The 22719-nt window shown below is 37.7% G+C and overlaps 1 protein-coding gene across 1 annotated transcript in view; it reads left to right on the top strand.

The window, feature by feature from the left end:
* The window catches only part of MGA (MAX dimerization protein MGA), an 88735-nt gene that overhangs the window by 45070 nt on the left and 20946 nt on the right, over positions 1-22719 (top strand). Inside the window, exons 9-13 of the mRNA XM_007460202.1 lie at positions 15107-15333; positions 16582-16758; positions 17373-17445; positions 18752-19269; positions 21666-21816. Of these exons, the coding sequence (XP_007460264.1) occupies positions 15107-15333; positions 16582-16758; positions 17373-17445; positions 18752-19269; positions 21666-21816 (1146 nt within the window). The remainder of the gene's footprint in view (positions 1-15106; positions 15334-16581; positions 16759-17372; positions 17446-18751; positions 19270-21665; positions 21817-22719) is intronic.

The following is a 22719-nucleotide window of genomic DNA, read 5'->3' as shown; positions in this document are numbered from 1 at the left end:
TTCCCTACCGGTTTAAAATGTCACCTATGATACAGGAAATTAAAATATACCATTGTTTGGGTCTGTTTTTGGTTTCTGCTGTCCATTTTGTGACCAGCGCCAGGCTGTTTTAATTGGTATTTCAGTGTTTAAATAAGGTACTACCTTCATATACCTAAATGATCTTTCTGTAAATATGAGTTAAAAGGTTTAAAATGAAATATAATACAAAATTATTAATTTAGTTTTATACATATCTCCTTATTGAGTTTATTCCCATCCTGCACTTACAGCAACACTTTTCCATTTCAAAGCAACAGAAATAAGTTACAAAAGCCACAGCAGTAGGAATACTGTGTATCTGTTAGGTTTATTACTTTGCTTTCTTTGTAGAGTCTTTACCCTGTGTCTTAATCAGTTAAACTCCAGAAGGCAGCCAATTATCATAGTATATTTGGGTTTTCTCACTGGTATAGTCCTTACTGAAAGACATGGTCTACTATGCTCTAGGAGCCATTAATTTTCTTGTACTGTTAGGGGACAGTGAGGAAAGGAGGGAAGATGTTTGTGTTATGATTGCTCTGTAAAAGGAGTAGAAGTAGCGAAGAGTTCTTGGAGATAAAAATGTTGCTGAGACCGAAAACAAACAAACAAAAAGAAATACAAAAACTGGAAGAAGTTGAAGAAATTTATCAGTATGTTTTGCAAAAAGATAGGAGGAAAACGAGAAAAAAAATTGCTGTGATTTAAAGGAGTTGGAGAAAGTGAGGAGAGAAATGGAAGAGAGAAATTACTCAAAGAAATGATGGTGGAGGCACTTTCCTGGCGGTCCAGTGGTTAAGACTCTGTGCTTCCACTGTGGGGGGCAAGGGTTTGATCCCTGGTCAGGCAACTAAGATCCTGCATGCTGTGCAGCATGGCCCCCCCCCCCCAAAAAAAAAGAAATGATGGTAGAAAATGTCTCGCAGCTGAAGGACATGACACTTCTGATTTAAAGGGCCCACTGAATACCAGGCAGAAATAATTTTAAGGTGACTCTATCTAGACACATTCTTCTGACGTTTCAGAGCACTGAGGGTGAAGAAGATACCCTGAACTCTTAAAGAGAAGGCACTTTTCCTAGGAAGGATTTAGAATCAGTTTGATATCAAAGTAACACTGGACATTTGCATCATTGTTTCTAAAATCAGAGTCTAGGGACTTCCCTAGTGGTCCAGTGGTTGAGAATTCGCCTTCCAATGCAGGGGATGCAGGTTCAATCCCTCGTCGGGGAGGATCCTGTATGCCTTGGGGCAACTGGAAGCCCGCGCGCCACAACTACAGAGCCCACTCGCTCTGGAGGTCATGCACCACAACTAGAGAGAAGCCCACGTGCCGCAGCGAAGAGCCTGCGCACTGCAATGAAAGATCCTGTGTGATGCAACTAAGACCCGACTAAGCACCCCCCCCCCAAAAAAAATTAGAGTCAAGTGGGGATTGGATGAATTTTTAACCTAGCATTCTTGGCCAAATTATAAATCATAATTTATAATTATGCATGAGATGGAGATATATTAAAACATACAGTCAGGATGTAGGAATTTGATCTCTTGCAGACTCCTGGTGAATTTCTTGAGGTTGTGCTCCAGAAAATGGAAAACAAAAAATTCAAGAAGCATGAGATAACACCTAGTGATTGTGGACCCAGCCCAAGAGGGGGAGAAAACAATCTTAGAATGACAACTACAAAGCAAGACTAGAAAGCAAGTAGTCTAATTTAAAGTAGAAAATCAGGGCTTCCCTGGTGGCGCAGTGGTTGAGAGTCTGCCTGCCAATGCAGGGGACGCAGGTTCGTGCCCCGGTCCGGGAAGATCCCACATGCCGCGGAGTGGCTGGGCCCGTGAGCCATGGCCGCTGAGCCTGCGCGTCCGGAGCCTGCGGTCCGGAGCCTGTGCTCCGCAACAGGAGAGGCCACAACAGTGAGAGGCCCACGTACTGCAGGAAAAAAAAAAAAAAAAGCTAAAGTAGAAAATCAAAAGATGCTGAGAAGATTATTTTAAGAAATGACATGGTTAAGAACCTGGATGATTAATGTTTAGGTGAAGATTCATGCCACCTTCATCAATTAAAAAAAAAACAAGAATACTGGAAGGGGGGCTTCCCTGGTGGCTCAGTGGTTGAGAGTCCGCCTGCCGATGCAGGGGACATGGGTTCGTGTCCCGGTCCGGGAGGATCCCACATGCCGTGGAGCGGCTGGGCCCGTGAGCCATGGCCGCTGGGCCTGTGCGTCTGGAGCCTGTGCTCCGCAACGGGAGGGGCTGCAGCAGTGAGAGGCCTGCATACCGCCAAAAAAAAAAAAAGAATACTGGAAGAAAAAAATTTGTACAGGAAAATTATGGTCCAACTATGAACCAGTACAATGTTTGGTAAAATTTTGAGCAATTAAGAGTAAAAGAAAAGAGAATCTGTTGGACAGTTTCAACAAATTTAGTGGTATAGAATTGCATTTTCTTCCTCTAAGGGGTCAGTCACATAAGTTGATTCTACAAGGATTGATCACATAAGCATAATTTTGTAAGCAAATGTATTGGTATTTTGATTTTTACAATTGGCATATACAAATTGCTAAAGTTCCAAATAGAATTTTAGAACAGAAATCAGTGCTATAAACCATGACAATGTGAAAGTAACGCTATAGCCGGCAGAAAATGAAAAGTGGAGCAAGTTTAGGATGCTAATTTCCTTATCTTTCATCACACTTGAGTCCTTAGCCACTGCTAAATCATGGAGTTTAGGGGAAAGTGTTTGCTTTAGGATTATTGAGGTAACCACCAAAACTAAACACAAATGGTTGCAAGTAGTCAGTCGTGGGGACTGTGACACTGGGTATGGTGGAAGACTTGCCTTTCATTTTTGTGTCATTTTGTACAGCTTGAATTTTTTCGTGTTTGTGTATTTATTCTGTAATGTATAAATTAAAAATTAGTGTTTTTGATGCATGAAATCTAGGCATTTGACGATAGCTTTTTTTGTCATTGTAATAGACTTAAAAATTGTTCTGCCATTAGTGGCCCATTAATCCATTGATGTGAACAGAGGGATATTAACATTATTAGACAGTCTTTGTGAAGAGCACTGTATAAGGGTATGTCATTTAAATCTTGCAGCCTTTTGTGATAAGGAGGTTTCTCCATTTTACAAATACACTAACCGAGTGCTTAGAGCATTTAAGTGACTTCTTCCTCAAGGCCACATTGCTGTTAAGTGAGCGGTAGGGATTTGAACCCAAGTTTTCCAAGTCTTTGTGTTTTTTCTACTGTGTAAGATACAATTTCTGAAATTTGGCCTTCACTCTTATCACCTGTTTACTCTTGCATTTGTCTAAAAATACTGCAGGTGGTATTGATATAAAAGCACTGTGCTTAGCTGCTGCGGGTTGTACCTGACAAAAGATTAAAAATGTGGTGTTCCTCCTTTCTCAGCCCACTTAGAATTTTGTTGGAGATGTATACCTACGAGTTAACTTTATGTAAAGAGATCAATAAAATTGATATCTGTAGGAAACTGATTAGGAAAAAAGAACACAAAAATTACCAGTATCAGGAATGAGAAGTAACATTACTGCAGACTTTAAAAGGATGATAAGGAAATATTAGGAACAATTTGATGCCAATAAATTGGACAACTTAGATGAAATGAACAAATTTTTTTGAAAGATACAAATCTACCAGACCCACTTAAGAAGAAATAAATAATTGCTTAGCCCTGTACTTGTGAACTTGTAGTGAAAACTCCCACAATAATGACACCAGTTCCAGATGTCTTCATGGTTAATTCTACAAAACTGTTTAAGGAAGAAATAATATCCAGTCTACACAAACACTTCCGTAAAATGGTTTTATTCTATGAGGCCAGCATTACCCTGATACTCAAACCAGAAAAAGACATTACAATAGAACTGTAGAGTAATATCCCTGAGGAATGAATATATATATATATATATATACATATATATATATATATATGTGTGTGTATATATATATATATATATAAATTCTAAATGAAAATTTAGCAAATCAAATCCAAGAGTATATTTGAAGGATAAGTACATCATGGCCTAGTGGGGTTTATTCCAGGTCTGCAGGGTTAATTTAACACCTGAAAATAATCACTGTAGTTCACCGTTACCGTAACAGATTTTTTAAAAAATGCCATGTGATGATTTCAATAGATATTTTGAAAAATTGACAAAATCCATTTCTGGTAAAAGTTCTTAAGCACCCTAGGAATAGAAGGAGACTTCCTCAACCTAATAAGGAGCATCTATTAAAAAACTCTACAGGGACATCCCTAGTGGTGCAGTGGAGAAGATTTTGCAGTCCCAATGTAGGGGGCCTGGTTTCGATCCCACATGCATGCTGCAAGTAAGAGTTCGCATGCCACAACTAAGGAACCCAAGTGCTGCAACTAAGGAACCCGTGAGCCGCAACTAAGACCCGTCACAACCAAATGAATAAATACTATAACGCAAACAAAAACAAAAAACAAAAAAACCTGTACAGCCAATGTACTAATGGTGCTGAGTGCTTTTCCCCAGAGATTAGGAGTGAGGAATATTGTCCTCTTTCATCATGTCTGTTTAACATCATACATTCTAGCCAGTGCAGTAAGGCATGAAAAAGAAAATGCATCCAGGTTGGAAAGGAAGAAATAAAATTGGCTTTTTCATAGATAGGGAAATTCTAGGGAATCTACAAAAAAGCTGCTAGGACTGTAAGTTAGTTTAGTGAGGTTACAGCATACAACAATATCAGTATACAGTGTATTTGTATATATACCAATGAACAACTGGACATTGGAGTTGAATATACCATTTAAAGAACATACAAAGAAATGAAATGCTTAAGGATAAGTTGCAAAAAAAAACCACTTTATACTAAAAAGTGCTTAGAGCACTTTAAAAGATCTAAGTAAATGGAGAGGTACACAGTTTTCATGCATCAGAGGACTCTTGGTAAGATAGTTTTCCTCAGATTGATTTATAAATTTGATGCTGTTCCAATCAAAACCTCAACAGGCTTCTGGTAGAAATTGGTGAGTTGTTTCTAAAATTTATATGGAAAACAAAGGACTTAGAATAGTCCTTTAATAAACAACTTTGATAAAGAACAGAGTTGATAGACTTACACTACCTGATTTTAAGACTTACTATAAAGCTGATGTAATTGGGATAAAGAAAAAGACATTCACATACCTCATTTTATTGCACTTGGCTTTATTGTGCTTTGCAGATACTGCAGTTTTTATAGATTGAAGGTTTGTGGCAATCTGGCGTCCAGCAAGTCTGTTGGCACCATTTTTTCCAGCAACATATGCTCCCTTCACGTCTTTGTGTTGTAGTTCGGTAATTCTCACAGTATTTCAAACTTCTTCATTATAATTACACTTGTTTTGGTGATCCTTGATCAGTGACCTCTGATGTTACTAATGTAATTGTTTTGAGACTCTAGGAATTGCACCGGTATAAGATGGCAAATTTAATAAATGTTGTGTGTGTTCTGACTACTCTAGCTACTGGCTATTTCCCATCTCTCTCCCTCTCCTTGACCTCCCTATTCCCTGAGACACAACAATATTGAAATTAGGCCGATTAATAACCCTACAATGGCATCTAAGTTTTCAAGGGAATGGAAGAGTCTTAACATTTCTCATTTTAAATCAAAGTTGGAAATGATTAAGCTTAGTGATGAGGGCATGTCAAAAGCTGAGATGGGCTGAAAGCTAGGCCTCTTGCACCAGTTAGCCAAGTTGTGAATGCAGAGGAAAAGTTCTTGAAGGAAATTAAAAATGCTACTCCAGTGAACACATGAATAATAAGAAATCGAAACAGTCTTATTGCTGACATTCAGAAAGTTTAAGTGGTGAATAGAATATCAAACCAGTCACAACATTCCCTTAAGCCAAAGCCTAATCCAGAGCAAGGGCCTAACTCTCTTCAATTCTATGAAGGCTGCTGAGAGAGGTGAAGAAGCTGCAGAAGAAAAGTTTGAAGCTAGCTGTGCTGTGCTTGGTTCTTGAGATTTATGGAAAGAAGCTGTCTCAGTAAACATAAAAGTGCAAGGAGAAGCAGCAAGTGCTGATACAGAAGCTGCAGCAAGTTATCCAGATCTATCTCACATAATTAATGAAGGTTGCTACAATAAACTACAGATTTTCAGTGTAGGCGAAACAGCATTATGAAGGAAGAAGATGCCATCTAATACAATTCTGTTAGTTTTTGCATCACATATTTTGATGGTCTGTCATTAGGTGTGTAAATGTTTGTGATAGTTTCTTCTGGATGGGTTCAACCTTTTATTAATATATAATGTCCTTCTTTGTCTCTTGCAACCTTTTTTGATTTAATGTTTACTTTGTCTGATCTTGGTGTAGCCATCCCTGTTCTCTTTTAGTTATTACTTGCATGGAATATCATTTTCCATCCTTTCACTTTCAACCTGTTTGTATCTTTGGCTCTCAAGTGAGTCTCTTGTACACAGGGTATAGTTGGATCATGCGTTTTTTTAATCAATTCTGCCAATCTTTCTTTTGATGGGAGAATTTAATCTATTTACATTTAAAATAATTATTGATAAGGAGGGACTTCTGTCATTGTGCTGTTTGTTTTCTATATGCCTTAAAATTCTTTAGCTCCTCATTTCCTGCATTACTGTATTATTTTGTGTTTAGTTGATATTTTGTTGTGAAATGTTTAAAGGTTTTCCTTATTTCCTTTATAGCTATTTTTTTGTGGTTACCATAGGGGTTACATTTATCATTCTGAAGTTATAACATTCTAATGTGAATTTATACCAACTTAACTTGAATAACAGAAAAACTCTTCTCCTTTATAGCTATGTTTCCATACCTTTTGGTTGTTGATGTCACACTAATACATATTTATACATTGTGTGCTCAAAAACATAAATAATTTTTTAAAGTGCCTTAATTCTTTTTTCTTTCTTTCTTTCTTTTTTTTTTTTTTTGCAGTACGGGGGCCTCTCACTGTTGTGGCCTCTCCCGTTGCGGAGCAACAGGCTCCGGACGCGCAGGCTCAGCGTCCATGGCTCACGGGCCCAGCCGCTCCGCGGCACGTGGGATCTTCCCGGAACGCGGCAGGAACCCGTGTCCCCTGCATCGGCAGGCAGACTCTCAACCACCGTGCCAACAGGAAAGCCCCTGTATTTTTAGTTTATAACTCCAAATCTTGCTTTCTACATAATTTAAGAATTAAGGCACTGCGCCTGGTGGCGCAGTGGTTGAGAGTCTGCCTGCCGATGCAGGGGACACGGGTTCCTGCCGCGGTCCGGGAAGATCCCACGTGCCGCGGAGCGGCTGGGCCCGTGAGCCATGGACGCTGAGCCTGCGCGTCCGGAGCCTGTTGCTCCGCAACGGGAGAGGCCACAACAGTGAGAGGCCCCCGTACTGCAAAAAAAAAAAAAAAAATACAGTAATACTAACTTTCATAGTAATGATTTTTTCCCTTTAAATGTATTACTCTCTCAAATCCTGTAGAAAATGGAAAGTGCAGTTACAAACCATTGTTATAATAATACAGGCTTTTATAATTGCCCATGTATTTACCTGTAGTGAGATCTTTATTTTTCCATCTAAGTTTGAATTATTGTCTAGTGTCCTTTCATTTCACCTTGCAGAACTCCCTTGAATATTTTTTGCAGGCAGGTTTAATGGTCATGAACTACCTCAGCTTTTGTTTATCTGAGAATTTCTTAATTTCTCCCTCACTATTGAAGGACAGTTTTGCCACATACAGGATTTTAGCAATTTGAATAGATCAGCTCACTGTCTGGTGGCTTCCAAAGTTTCAGATGAGTAATCTCATATTTCTATTGAGGATCCCTTGTGATGATTCGTTTCTCTCTTGCTGCTTGTCTTTCTCTTTTGAAAGTTTGATTATAATGTGTCTCAGTGTGGGTCTCTGTGAGTTCATCTTGGAATTTGTTGGGCTTTCTGGATGTTTATATTCATGTCTTTCCTTGAAGTTTGAAAGTTTTCAGCTGTTATTTCTTCAGATGTTCTCTCTGCCCATTTCTTTTTCTCTTCCCTCTCTGGAATGCCTGTGATGCCTATATTGGTCCACTTGATGGTATCACACAGGTCCTTAGGCTCTGTTCACTTGTCTTTAATCTCTTTTATTCCTGTTCCTCAGACTCCATGATTTGCATTGTCCGATCTTCAAGTTCACTGATTCTTTCTTTTGCCTGTTCAAATCTGTCTTTGAATCCCTCTAGCTAATTTTTCGTTTTAGTTACCGTACTTTCCAGCTCCAGGATTGCTTTTTGGTTTCCTTCAGGTTTTATGTCTCCTTATCAGTATTTCCATTTTACTTACACATTGTTTTCTTGACTTTCTCCACATCTTCCTTTATTTTTTTGAGTATCTTTAAGACAGTTGTTTTAAAGTCTTTGATATATCTGTCATTAGGTCCTTTTCAGGGACAGTTTGTTGATTTATTTTTTTCCTTTGAATTGGCCATACTTTCTTGTTTCTTTGTGTGCGTTGTGATGTTTTGTGGAACACTGGACATTTGAGTCTAATAATGTGGTAACTCTGGAAATCAGATTCTCCTTCCTCAGGGTTTTGTGTTTGTTTGTTTTGTTATTTGTTTTTTTGATTGTTGTAGGCTGTCTTTGTGCCAAGGATCCACCTGAGGTGTAAACTTAAGGTATTCTCAGGTCTTTTCTGAGCCTTTCATTGGGCATGCATAGTCACTTTCTGATTTTCCTCATATATGCAGGGTTTTGTTTTTTTTGTTCTTTTTTTTTTTTTTTTTAAGTGTTCTAGTCTTTAGTGTCTGGCTCCCCAAAAGGGGAAAAAGTGAAAAATGAAGAGGAGAAAAAGGTGCTGTCCATTTAAATCCCCTGGAAGTTACTTAAGACAAAGGGGTAACGCCTTGCAATAGTGTGGGGAGCTTCAGCAGCAATGGCTTCCTGACTCTTTGTCTGCACCTCTGTTGCCAGAAGCAGCAGTCAAAGCAGAGATCCCTGATATTTGGAAGACAAGGTCCTTTCTGCTCACCCTGGCCACTGTGTGTAAGCTGCTCCAGGAACACATGCCCAGCTGCCTGCCAGGTGACAGGAGGGATGAAGAATGGGTAGCTGCTGTTGTGCCAAGAGCTGAAATTGAACACAAAATTTACTGTCCAGGTCTTCCCCTGGAAGTTGTAAGCCTTCAGCAGAATCTAGAGTTTCAAAATACATCAGACAGATTCTGTCAGTACAGTTGTTTTTCAGATCTGGAGTTATATATGCGGTGCTGCCTACTCCACCATCTCCCCAGAAACCTCTCAATATCCACTCTTAAATTAAAACCCAAAAAACCAAAAAAAAACAAAAAGCTGTTAGCAAGCAAAACTGAATATTGTAATGGTGCTCCTCTTTTTCATCTGTAATTTCATTGCAATCCTAATCAAAATCTTGACAGCTTTTTATGTGAAGCTTGAAAAGCTGATTCCAAAATTTATATGAAAATGCAAGGACCTAGAAATAGCCAGGAGGGATGTTGAACATCTCATTTATAATTGGAAATGCAAACTACATCCACAGCAAGATTCCGCTACATGCCTGCCAGAATGGTTATAACAAAAACCCTCTGATAATATCAACTCTTGATAAATGGGAACTCTCATGCACTGCTAATGGGAATGTAAATTGGTAGAACCACTTTGGAAAGTAGTTTGACAGTACCTACTGAAATTGGTGATTCACATGCCCTTGATCTAGCAGTTTGACTCCTAGGTAACCATCAGAACTGCGGTCTACAACAATGTTTATGGCACCATGACGCAGAGTAACTAAAATCTGAAAACAAACCCAGATACCTAATAGCAGTAGAATGAATAAATAATAGTATGAATAATCAGTGGAGTATTATACCACAGTAAAAATAAATGAATTATGCACAACAACATGTAGATGCATTTTACAGATATGTGTGTGAGAAGAAAAAAAGCTATGCAAAGAACACATCTCTGTAATCGTGCTTTAAAGATTTCAAAAGTAGGCAAAATTATTATTATTATTATATTTTTTAACATCTTTATTGGAGTATAATTGCTTTACAATGGTGCATTAGTTTCTGCTTTATAACAAAGTGAATCAGCTATACATATATCCCCATATCCCTTCCCTCTTGCATCTCCCTCCCACCCTCCCTATCCCACCCCTCTAGGTGGTCGCAAAGCACCGAGCTGATCTCCCTGAGCTGATCTCCCTGTGCTATGCGGCTGCTTCCCACTAGCTATCTGTTTTACATTTGGTAGTGTATTTATGTCCATGCCACTCTCTCACTTCGTCCCAGCTTACCCTTCCCCCTCCCCATGTCCTCAAGTCCATTCTCTACGTCTGTGTCTTTATTCCTGTCCTGCTCCTAGGTTCTTCAGAACCTTTTTTTTTTAGATTCCATATATATGTGTTAGCATACAGTATTTTTCTCTTTCTGACTTACTTCACTCTGTATGGCAGACTCTAGGTCCATCCACCTCACTACAAATTACTCAGTTTCGTTTCTTTTTATGGCTAATATTCCATCGTATATATGTGCCACATCTTCTTTATCCATTCACCTATCGATGGACACTTAGGTTGCTTCCATGTCCTGGCTATTGTAAATAGAGCTGCAGTGAACATTGTGGTACATGACTCTTTTTGAATTATGGTTTTCTCAGGGTATATGCCCAGTAGTGGGATTGCTGGGTCATATGGTAGTTCTATTTTTAGTTTTTTAAGAAACCTCCATACTGTTTTCCATAGTGGCTGTATCAATTTACATTCCCACCAACAGTGCAACAGGGTTCCCTTTTCTCCACACCCTCTCCAGCATTTATTGTTTGTAGATTTTTTGATGATGGCCGTTCTGACTGGTAGGAGGTGATACCTCATTGTAGTTTTGATTTGTATTTCTCTAATGATTAGTGATGTTGAGCATCCTTTTCATGTGTTTGTTGGCAATCTGTATGTCTTCTTTGGAGAAATGTCTATTTAGGTCTTCTGCCCATTTTTGGATTGGGTTGTTTGTTTTTTTGATATTGAGCTGCATGAGCTGCTTGTAAATTTTGGAGATTAATCCTTAGTCAGTTGCTTTATTTGCAAACATTTTCTCCCATTCTGAGGGTTGTCTTTTCATCTTGTTTATGGTTTCCTTTGCTGTGAAAAATCTTTTAAGTTTCATTAGGTCCCATTTGTTTATTTTTATTTCCATTTCTCTAGGAGGCAGGTCAAAAAGGATCTTGCTGTGATTTATGTCATAAGAGTGTTCTACCTATGTTTTTCTCTAAGAGTTTTATAGTTTCTGGCCTTACATTTAGGTCTTTAATCCATTTTGAGTTTATTTTTGTGTATGGTGTTAGGGAGTGTTCTAATTTCATTCTTTCACATGTAGCTGTCCAGTTTTCCCAGCACCACTTATTGAAGAGGCTGTCTTTTCTCCATTGCATATTTTTGCCTCCTTTATCAAAAATAAGGTGACCATATGTGTGTGAATTTATATCTGGGCTTTCTATCGTGTTCCATTGATCTATATTTCTGTTTTTGTGCCAGTACCATACTGTCTTGATTACTATAGCTTTGTAGTATAGTCCAAAAGCAGGCAAAATTAAACTATGATGTATAGGTGTGATGTTTGGTGTTAAAAAAGGAAAGCAGGGAGGTGGCTGTCATTTAAGTGAGTCCCTTGTGGGAAGGATTATGACTGAGAAAAGCATGCAAAGGCTTCTGGGGTTTATGGCAGTATTTCATTTCTTAATCTGTAGAGTGTTTACATGGTTGTACAATATATTTGTTAATATGTATTAAGGTGTATATACATTGTTTCTGCACTTTATGGGTATTATATTTCACAATAAAAAGGTTGAAAATAGGGCTTCCCTGGTGGCACAGTGGTTGAGAGTCCGCCTGCTGATGCAGGGGACACGGGTTCGTGACCCGGTCCAGGAAAATCCCACATACCTCGGAGCGGCTAGGCCCCTGAGCCACGGCCGCTGAGCCTGCGCGTCCGGAGCCTGTGCTCTGCAACGGGAGAGGTCACAACAGTGAGAGGCCCGCGTACAACAACAACAACAACAACAAAAAAAAAAAGGTTGAAAATGTCTTCAAAATAAGAGGGAGATGAATATAGTATGCTGATTATTAGCACAGCAGTTTTCTCAGACTTGGCATGTCTAACACTTCATTTATGGAGCAAGTATGCTGGGCACTGCTAGAAATGAGAGGAGTTAAGATATAGATAATTAGTTTCTAAGTCCATCTGTAAAAGGTTACTGTCAGTTTGATGAAACAGGTATATGGTAATCTGTAGATATATATTTATAGTAATTTTAAGTGCCACAATAACAAAAGTGCCATATGTTTTAAGTGTCATGAACAAAAGACTTATCTAGAACTCAGAAGACAGAGTGATAACGCTAGGGAACCTCGGGAAGATAGTGTATTTTAGAAGGCATTTGTATAGAAATGAGGGGATATTAATTCTTTCTTGAAACAGGTTTCTGTTCTTGGTTTCTGTGAATATATGCTACTCTGGTTCTCCCCTTATCCTGCCTTTGCTAGTAGCTCCCTTTATCTGGGTTTCAGATGAAGGGGTACGAGTATCTCTAGTGTATTGTGAGGGGAGCAGAGAAGTGCTGTATCTTGTATTCCAGGCTGTGTAAAGGAATCAAGTGGACAGTGGGCTAATGTAGTGTGAGGAAGTGGACTGTTGTTTTGGCCCTTGTGTGGAGTCTGTCCATTTTCATGGCTTCTGGTGTAGTCTCTGCCAATGACAGTCCTAATTTTTATTGCTTACCCTACTTGGTTATGTTGCTGTCACTCCCATCTTACATGACCTAAACAGAACTCAATTCAGTAGGTTTTGTGAACTCTCCTATTTATTGGAACCACCATTTTTCCTCTTATCCACAATTGAAACTTTAGAGTTGTCTTTGATTCCCTATGAGGAATTAGGATGTTTTCAGACATTTTAAGAGGGTTTCTTCTTAAGTATTGTATATTAAGGAGCTATTATTTTCAAAAGAAAAAAAAGATGAGAAGGGTTCTTTACTTATTATAATCATTAGTTTATGGAGGCTTAGAAAATCGTTGAAAGATGATTAAGAGAGGTAAGACAATAGTACTTGACCTGCCTGAAGGCTTTTATTTTTGTAGTAGAATTAATATGTGTGTGAAATAATTTGTAAAACTAGACAATAAAGCTTTAACCAAATGAGTGGTAGAGGCTCTATATATACCACCTTCATTGTAAGGTCATCCCTGGTTACCCTTTTATTATTGTTATTATTACTTTTAAGAGTTTTTTTTTTTTGATGTGGACCTTTTTTTTTTTTTTAAGTCTTTATTTGCTACAATATTGCTTCTGTTTTATGTTTTGGGTTTGTTTTTTTTTTTGGCCATGAGGCATGTGGGATCATAGTTCCCTGACCAGGGATTGAACCTGCACCCCCTGCATTGGAAGGCAAAGTCTTAACTATTGGACTGCCAGGGAAGTCTCCCTGGTTACCCTTTTCAAAATTGCAACACTCCCCCTCAAAATACATACTCCCTAAACATACTATTTACTTCTCTCTGCTTTGTTTTTTTCTTGTAAGCACTTATCAAAATCCAACATATTTTCATTATTTGTCTTGTTTATTGCCCGTCTTACCCTCTTCCCTCCACTTTAAATGTAAGCTCCATAAAGGCAGGGGTTTTTGTCAGTTTTGTTCGTTACTGTATCTACAAAGTCTGATACATAGTGAACATTTAAATATTTGAATACATGAATGAATACTAGGGTTTAACCAGCCTTTGTGAATTATGTGATAAATAAGCTAAGTTATAAAAGTTGGTTAACAGAGACTGCTAAGTTGCTAATTAATTGGCCAATCACATTCTAGCTCTGAAGGTTTTTTCCTCCCTATTTTAAGCCTTTATTCAGTATTTTGTGGTTATGCTCTGAATGATGTTAGCCTTAGGAGACTTTTGGGCAAAATTGTTCTTTACTAGTTGGGTCTTAATGTTTAGAGCAGATGTACTTCTTACGAAATCAGGTAGCAGTTTGGATACTGCTTTGTTATAAAAGATTAAGTATCTGATTAAGTGTCAGTTGCTGCGTAGTCACATTTTATATGACTTTAGGCATAGATTTTGGGTCTTTGGTTCAGAGTCAGCTACATCCTCTCAGAGCACTGACCATTGAAATTCAAAAACAAGGTTTGCTTCTCTGTCTTCTTGATGGGATTGGGCAGTTTGCTTTAAGAATAAAGCCAGTAGCCTATTAACCTAGATCCTCCATTTAATTTGGTTAAATAATCAATGCATGTTTTCCTTTCTGTGGAACTTGTTGATAGTATGATTTCATCTCAGTCAGGTTTCATTGCTTTTGTATTAAATGTATTTTTGCTCCTGTGCTGAGTTCAGGCTAACTTTTGAATAGAATTTGTCATCAGAAGGCAACAGTAACAGCTCTGGAGCCAGATTGACTGGGTTTGATCCTGCTTTTGCCTCTTACTGATGGACTTGCCTGAACCTCAGCTTCTGCAAAATGGGAATAATAATACCTCAAGGACTATTGTTACAGTTACATGATTTAAAACATATTAAGTGCTTAGAGTCTGTACATAGCAAGGTTCAATAAATATTTGTTGTTTGTAAAATTAAAAACTGTAGTATAGAATGATTACCTTTCCAAGATACTAGAGGAAGTCTCTTCTGACCATGTTAAATATAACAGCATCTCCTGTTAACTCTTCATCCTTTATTTACCCAGCTATATTGTTCAGTGGTGCTCTTTTTACTTGATACTATATGTTTATTAGTTTGTTTTCTCCTATGGATTATAAACTCTGTGAAGGCAAGAACTTTGTTTTAGTCATAGCTGTTTTCACTCTAGTGTCTAAAACAGTATCTGATTTATAATAGGTATTCAACAAATATTTGGTTAATAGATGAATGAATTAAGGTGCATGAGGGCAACTAAAGGATTTCTTAGGGGGCATCTGTTTGATTATTTTAATGAGTTGGTGCTTTTTATGAGGGAGCATATTTTATTTTGGCAATGCCTCAGTGAACTTTTGTTGCCAAAGGCACCTAACAATCTTACCCTTCTTTTTGTTAAGCTATATGTGAAACAGAGCCTGAACAGCCTGTTCGACATTACCCATTATGGGTGAAAGTAGAAGGTGAAGTAGATCCAGAGCCAGTTTATATCCCAACGCCTTCTGTCATTGAGCCTATGAAACCATTGTTGTTGCCTCAGCCAGAAGTTTTATCTACTACTGTAAAGGGCAAACTGCTCACTGGAATTAAACCTGCAAGGGCATATACTCCCAAACCCAATCCTGTGGTAAGCTTGGCGTTAACATCTTTTATTGAAAGTTACAAAAATCATTTGTAAAGTTGATGGGTTTCAACCAGATTTTTGGTTTGTATTCTGTGAATCATGGCGCTTTCAGGTAATATGTCTGCAAGCCATCTCCTTTTTTGATTTAGTCAGTTTAATTGATGGCATTTAAAAAAAATGTCATTAAAAGTAGAGTGAATAGTAGTATGGTTGACCCTTGAACAACACAGGGGTTAAGAGTGTGGACCCCCTGTGCAGTCAAAAATCTGCATATAACGTTACAGTTAACCCTCTGTGTCCATAATTCTGCATGTGTGGATTCAGCCAACCGAGGATCATGTAGTACTGTAGTATTTACTGTTGACGAAAAGGTGTGTAAGTGGACCTGTGCAGGATTACTGTAATTCTTAAAGATAGCCAAATCTCTCTTTAGAAGGATCATATAAAGATGGGCCTTCTTTTTTTTTAAACATGACTTGCAAAAGGTACTCTTATTCCTGTAGTATAGAATATTGAGTGATTAAGATGTATGTAGTATACGTTATTAGAAAAGCATTAGGAAGAAGCTTTAAAAAATAACTGTGATCTTTTTAAAGCAAATTTCTTTATATTCAGTAAAGTTCAAGATTTAAAATAACATTTGCATGACCAGGTGAAGATGATAGGTAAAAGAGCTGATGCTTCTCTTGTGTTAATAGCTTAAGCATTTCTGATTATTAATAAATCAATTTCAGTCTTTACAGTCCATTAAATTGAAGAAGATCTTTTAGCGCAGTGCTATTCAGTGTGGTCTCGTACAGTGCTGATCCATAACTGTTTGTTATTAGTCTGTGATGAAATAAGTATAGAAAATGAGAGTAGATGTTGAGAAACTTTTGCTACAAGTTGATAGAGAAATTCTTATCTATTAAATCTAATACTGAAAAACCTGGCCTTTGTTTTTCTGGTAATTTATTTTACAAAAGTATCAGTCTGTGTGTGACAGGTAATTAAGAAATTTATCCTTCACTGCAGATAATTTGAGAAGCGCTGCTCTGGTGTGCTGAATTTTCTTAAAAGAGAACCAGATCCTTTCTAACTGCCCCAAGATTCAGCACATACAAACTGTAATTGTACTATTTAACTTTAAAGTTTGCATTAAAATTTTTTAAGTGTTGTAATAGAAGCAAAGATTAAACATCCTTTTCCTTTGGGAGTCCCAGAGACTTTTTTCCCCAGTGTTTGGAATGTTTTGTTGTATGAAACTTACAGATTCGGGAAGAAGACAAGGATCCAGTCTACTTGTACTTTGAAAGTATGATGACTTGTGCCCGAGTTCGAGTGTATGAACGAAAACAAGAGGAACAGAGACAACCATCACCGTCACCATCCCCGTCGTTTCAGCAGCAGGGCTCATGTCATTCTAGTCCTGAGAACTGTAGTGTAAAGGTGAATTACTTATTGCATAGATTTTTCTTTTTAACTTCCGATTCCCTGTTGCTGGTATTAGAATTTGCATTACTATCGGAATAATTTGAAATAATTCTGAACGGGCAGAGAAGGTTTACATAATGTGTCTATCAATTTACATGTTTCTCTGCATGCCTATTCTAGAGAATATTCCCTTAAGGTCATTAAAAGTATTATTCTTTCTGATGTTGGAGTAACTTTTAAAAGTTTGAACATTTTTGGTTTTAATTAATGTGATTGTTAGTATTTGCATCTTTCCACATCAGTGAATTTTCTAAATAACTGAAACTTGTTTCATTAAACATCAAATATTTTTCCTTCTTTACTAGAATTACACTATAAAGTGCACTGTTAATTCTTTCTTGGTAACTCAGTCACTGTCAAGGACATTAAACAGCAAGACTACTTGTTTTTACAGTTGTATAATATGATAGTAATGCACCTGTGCATGTGGGTGTGAAGATGTTCTTTGAGCACTTTAATCTTTCTACCGTTTTAGGCTTCCTTGAGAAATTTAATTCTCATGTCCTAGTCTCTATTGATATTAAATATGTGTTGAATTGAAGTATTTTCTGTGTTACTCTCTTTGTCAGGAGCCGGATTCTGAACAGCAGCCCTTGAAACCAATCACGTGTGACCTGGAGGACGATTCTGATAAATCACAAGGTCAGAATGAAAACTAGGTCTTATCATTTGATAGTATTTATGTTATATAGGTGTGGATTATACTAATAATGGGGGGAAATCAAAGCTACCAATCCAGAGCATGTCCACCTACCCCATTTCTAGTTTTTGCTAAAAATAGAGATGATAGATAAGTTTTTTTCCAATTACTTGCTGTGTTTATCACTCTTGTTCTAAGAAATACGGTTCGTTGGTGTTGATATGGTATGTTGTTGCAAGAAACATATAGGATGAAGTCAGTGTTTTTTTTTTAAACTTCTTTATATAAAAACCTCAGCAATATTGGCATCATTAGCTACTGAAATTTTCCCTGGGGTTCTCAATAGTTGCCACAGTTGGAGAAATACAGAGGGAGAAAGGAAGGAGTATCGCTGATTTATCTAGTAAAGGCTACTGCCAGAATTACTATGGTGAAGGGTAGTGTCTAGGGAGTTAACTATTTGGTTTTGGTTTTGCTCTTTAAAACTTCAGACATTTAAGCAGCAGTGCCTCCTAACTTTTTTTTAATGGCATGATAAACACAAAAGATGGTAATGTTGCTAGCACACCGGGGCAAGTGGAGGAAGCTACCTATTAGCATGACCACCCTGCAGGCTGAGGGGATCTGTATCCTGACATATCTGTAACTATAGTACATTGGTTGGGAGATTCTGCTATAGAAATCTAGCTAGTGGATATACATTTAGTTAATATGTTGCCATGAATATAAACACTTGAGTGGTTTTGCATAAAATGTAGAAGTGGAGCAATCATATCTAGAGGTACAGAAGTAATTCAGAAGTATTTGCAGTGGAAACTAGAGATAGAGCTCACTTTTTTTTTTTAAACCAAACACCATCTCTCTTGCTGCTGTTCTTTAGGGTTGACTTTACCCATCACATATTACAAAGCATCTTGCAAGTATCTTTGCTTTGCCCATATGGATAGCAAGTACACTATCCCAAATAAGCCTAACCTTGGTTATATACTTTGTTTGCAAGGTGATACTTTCTTAGGTAATAGTTAATGGCTTTTTAGGGCAGTCTTAAGAGGGACTCCCTTTTATTGAGAGCCCAGTGAGCAGAATAGTGAAGATTTTATAGTCTGATTATCTGGAATCTTTTTTTTCATGGAAAATTCCCAAATTATGAGTGTCAAATTACCACTGAAAGTACATGGGAATGGGACACTGGGCAACTGTTGAATTTCTATGCCCCTGGCACTTTCTGAGAACTCAGGAAAAATAAAAATTTTTCAAAGTTCAGTACAGAATTCTGTGATACAGAAATATCTTTCAATTCTTCATCAGAAAAGAGCTGGAAGTCTTCCTGCAATGAAGGGGAATCCTCTTCTACCTCCTATGTGCATCAGAGGTCACCTGGCGGTCCCACCAAACTGATAGAAATCATCTCAGACTGCAACTGGGAGGAGGATCGGAACAAGATTTTGAGCATCTTATCGCAGCACATCAATAGCAACATGCCACAGTCACTTAAGGTGGGCAGCTTCATCATTGAGTTGGCTTCTCAGCGAAAGAGCCGGGGTGAAAAGAATCCTCCTGTTTATTCTTCTCGTGTGAAAATCTCTATGCCATCATGTCAAGACCAAGATGATATGGCTGAGAAATCTGGATCAGAGACTCCTGACGGTCCATTATCCCCTGGGAAAATGGATGATATCTCTCCTGTGCAGACAGATGCCCTGGATTCAGTGAGGGAGAGATTACATGGAGGCAAAGGTCTGCCCTTTTATGCAGGGCTTTCTCCTGCAGGGAAGCTTGTGGCCTATAAACGTAAACCCAGTTCAAGCACATCTGGGCTTATCCAGGTGAGAATTATCTTTAATCTGGATGTAGCACCTTTTTATACTTAGGTAACACCTTGATTTTTCAGAACCCTTTGTGGGCCTTATATTACTTATCTTCACATTTCCTGGGAACTGGGTGACAAAATCATTATCTCTTTTTGTAATAGGCCTAGGTTAGATGCATACCTAGGGTGAATTTTTGGCACATTTACAAACGGAAAGGTAGAGTACTGTATTGGCTTATAGTTTTCTTTCTAGTCTTCCTAGAAAGTTGCTCTTAAACTGTATTACCTGGGCTGCAGTGATATTTTGACAGTCAAGCAAGGATAGTAAGGGATTCAGTCTAGTTCTTGGGATTATTATTAGCAGACAGCTTTTAAAATAAAACAAGGTGAAACTGACTTTTAAGATAGGCAGTATATGTTTGGAAACTTGGCAGAAATTTTTAATTTAGAATGGTGTTATTCAAATACATAAATATAAAAATGAGCCACAATTTACGTATTTTTTCTTTATTTGATTCATAGAGTTTTTGCAGTCTAATCATTGTTGTAGGGCAAATATCTATATCCTTGCTGTTAAGTAATTCAGGCAGGTATATTAGTAAAATTATACTGGCATTAGAAAATCCTTTGGAAAGAAAAGTTCTGAGGTAAAATGTAGTCACAGTCAAAAAGCTTTTCTCTTTTTGTTCAGTGACATATCAAATGCACTTTTATATCATAGTACCAAATGTGGGGTAGTGTCTGACTTTATTGCTAAGGTTACTTGACTTTACTAGCTCAACTGCTTCTCTGGACTAAGGACTGTTCCATTGTTACGACTGATCTACTTAATTAAAAACTGTCTGTTGCAGTTGCTATGTAACTGCTTCTGTTGGTATTTCTTAAACTCTTAATGATGAGAAGAGTGTTTTCTCCCTGTTTCATTTATTGATTGACACTTTGAGAACAGACAGAGATCATTACCTGAGATCATTTCTAGTGAGACTAAGACGCCCCTCAGATAGAGTCATAGAAATTTTGTGTTCTCCTGTCTAGGACTCAGAAAGCCACTGTAAAATATGAACCTGCATAAGCAGTCAGGCCACTGTCATAAGGTATGCTTTGGGGGAGCTGCTGAGTAGTGTTCAGAGCAAGTCCCAAAGGAGCAGACAGGGGTATCTGATCCAGACTCCACAGAACCTGGAAGACTATATAGTAAAGTTTACTTTAGGATGGAAAGATCGTATTCTTTGTATCAAACATGGGGCAAAGATATTCCTGATATTTCTGGAAATAATAACAATTTTACTTAAGTAGCAAAGAGTAATTTTGTGTCTTAGAAGAGAGAGAAGCTTGGTGTAGCTATTCTCCTCACCAGTTCCCTATTAATTTAGAGAGTAGAATTTTCCCCACCTCACTCCACTCCCTCACCCCTTTAAATGATGGAAAAGAGAGACAGGAAAGGATATCTCCTCTAGTCACTTAGCAATATGACATAGAGAACTTGGGAGGTTTTTGTTTTCTTTTTTAAAAAATGATTCTCAAAAAAAAAAAATGATTCTCATGCCTAAGATGGGGTGGTCTGTCAACTCAGGCAGTAGAGAAAAATCTTTACCTCATTCATTGATTCACTTTCTTCTGACAATTTATTGATAATTTTAAAAATTACTGAGTTTCAACTAGCATTTATCTTGAGTCCAATTTGTGTCCAAAAGATGAAGACAATTATCTTCAAAGTTGAGTTTTCTTGAAAATTGAAAACTAAGGTGACTTTGTGGCTTAGGTATTTGTAACCGTGGCTTCTCATAAGTTAAAGTAGACTCACCATATATTTTTCAAATATGAAGGATGCTTATGAGAAGGGTTCATCATGCCACTGGTCTTGTCAGAGAGATTTCATGGAACACAGTTACTCATATTTTTTGCTGATGATTGTTAATAGCTTAACCAGAGTTGCATGTTGACAAGTAAAACAATTGGATGGTTCCTTAGATTTGACTGTATCTTCCACATATCTAGGATGCAGGTATGATGAGTTTCTAAGATTCTCTGTTTCCAAACTACCAAAATGAAGGAGATGAGATTAGTTCAGAGTATCAGATGGCAACATTTTTTTTCATCTCCTAAATACTCAGATTATACCAAATGGAAAAAGTCCATTTCTTTTTCCCTTTAAATCTGAAAAACAGACTTTTAAAACCTTGTAAAAATGAAACCCTTGTCAAGGGAGATGAGTTAGCAAGAGAATTTTATCTTTACAGAATTTCTCTTTGCCACTTGTTTCAGGTTAATGGTAAGAGTTACCCGCAGGCTAAGTTGCTATTGGGACAGATGGGGGCATTGCATCCAGCCAATAGGCTAGCTGCTTATATCACAGGCAGGTTGCGACCCTCAGTCCTGGACCTCTCAACCCTCAGTACTGTCATCTCCAAGGTAGCATCCAATGCCAAGGTGGCTGCATCCAGGAAACCACGTACCCTGTTGCCTTCAACATCCAATTCCAAAACGGCATCCTCCTCCAGCGCTACAACAAATCGCCCTGGGAAGAATCTGAAGGCATTTGTCCCGGCGAAAAGACCAATTGGTAAGTTGGACTGTATATATGTTTTCCAAAGGGTTGTAACCTGGTGCTGGGCCAGTGGATACAGATACGGGGGTTGTAAAACTTAGAGAAATATAGAAGTTGGCATTATTTTTTTTCTTGATGTCTATCTTGCCTGAATTTTTAAATTTTTTAGTAACTCTTCTGATGACCTACAATACTAGATGAACTGAATTTGAGTTAGTTTTACAGTTATTTCCAGACTTTTAGGCTGGTTTTGTTAATGTAGAAAAGACTTAGGTTTTTAATTTCATTTTTCAAAAGGGAAGATGTATTCTTAAATACTTTCCCTAATTTACTGTTTTTCCTATGAGGACTGGTGTTTTTGGTACCAGTCATATGTATGTTTCTTGAACTTAATGAAACCAAGGAGCTAGCAAAATCAAAGTGGGTTGAGTTAGTATTAGGCTTAGAGTAGAAGGCTCTTGTAAAATATAATTTTGGAAACAGTGCTTTATTATATTCATCCCTGTTCTGTGAGTAAAAACCTCATTTATTTAACATTGCAGTGCTAGAGTCTGTAAAAAATTACCTTCTTGAAATCATTTGTGTTTTAGCATTGAGAGTATATGCAGTTGGTTTATTGGATTCCTCTTTTTGTTGTTTCAGATCTATTTAGGAATGTTAAGTAAAAATGTCGTTTGCTCTATTTTTATTCCTCTATTAGGAAATTGAAATCTCTGGCTAAATGCTGGAGTTGTGTGAAGATGGAGGATAGGCCTTGCCTTAAGAAGAACCCATTTTACCTCTTTCTTAAAAAGTAGCTTTAATTGGTGATTTTAAAAAAAGATAGTCTTATCCTGCCCTCTTTTTTTTTTTTTTTTTGGCGGTACGGGGGCCTCCCACTCTTGTGGCCTCCCCCATTTCAACGCACAGGCCCCAGAC

This window comes from Lipotes vexillifer, unplaced genomic scaffold (assembly GCF_000442215.2).
Source record: "Lipotes vexillifer unplaced genomic scaffold, Lipotes_vexillifer_v1.1 scaffold408, whole genome shotgun sequence".
Taxonomy (NCBI): Eukaryota; Metazoa; Chordata; class Mammalia; order Artiodactyla; family Lipotidae; genus Lipotes; species Lipotes vexillifer.
The sequence above is the reverse complement of the archived record's forward strand: the minus strand, read 5'-3'. Positions and strand labels throughout refer to the sequence as shown.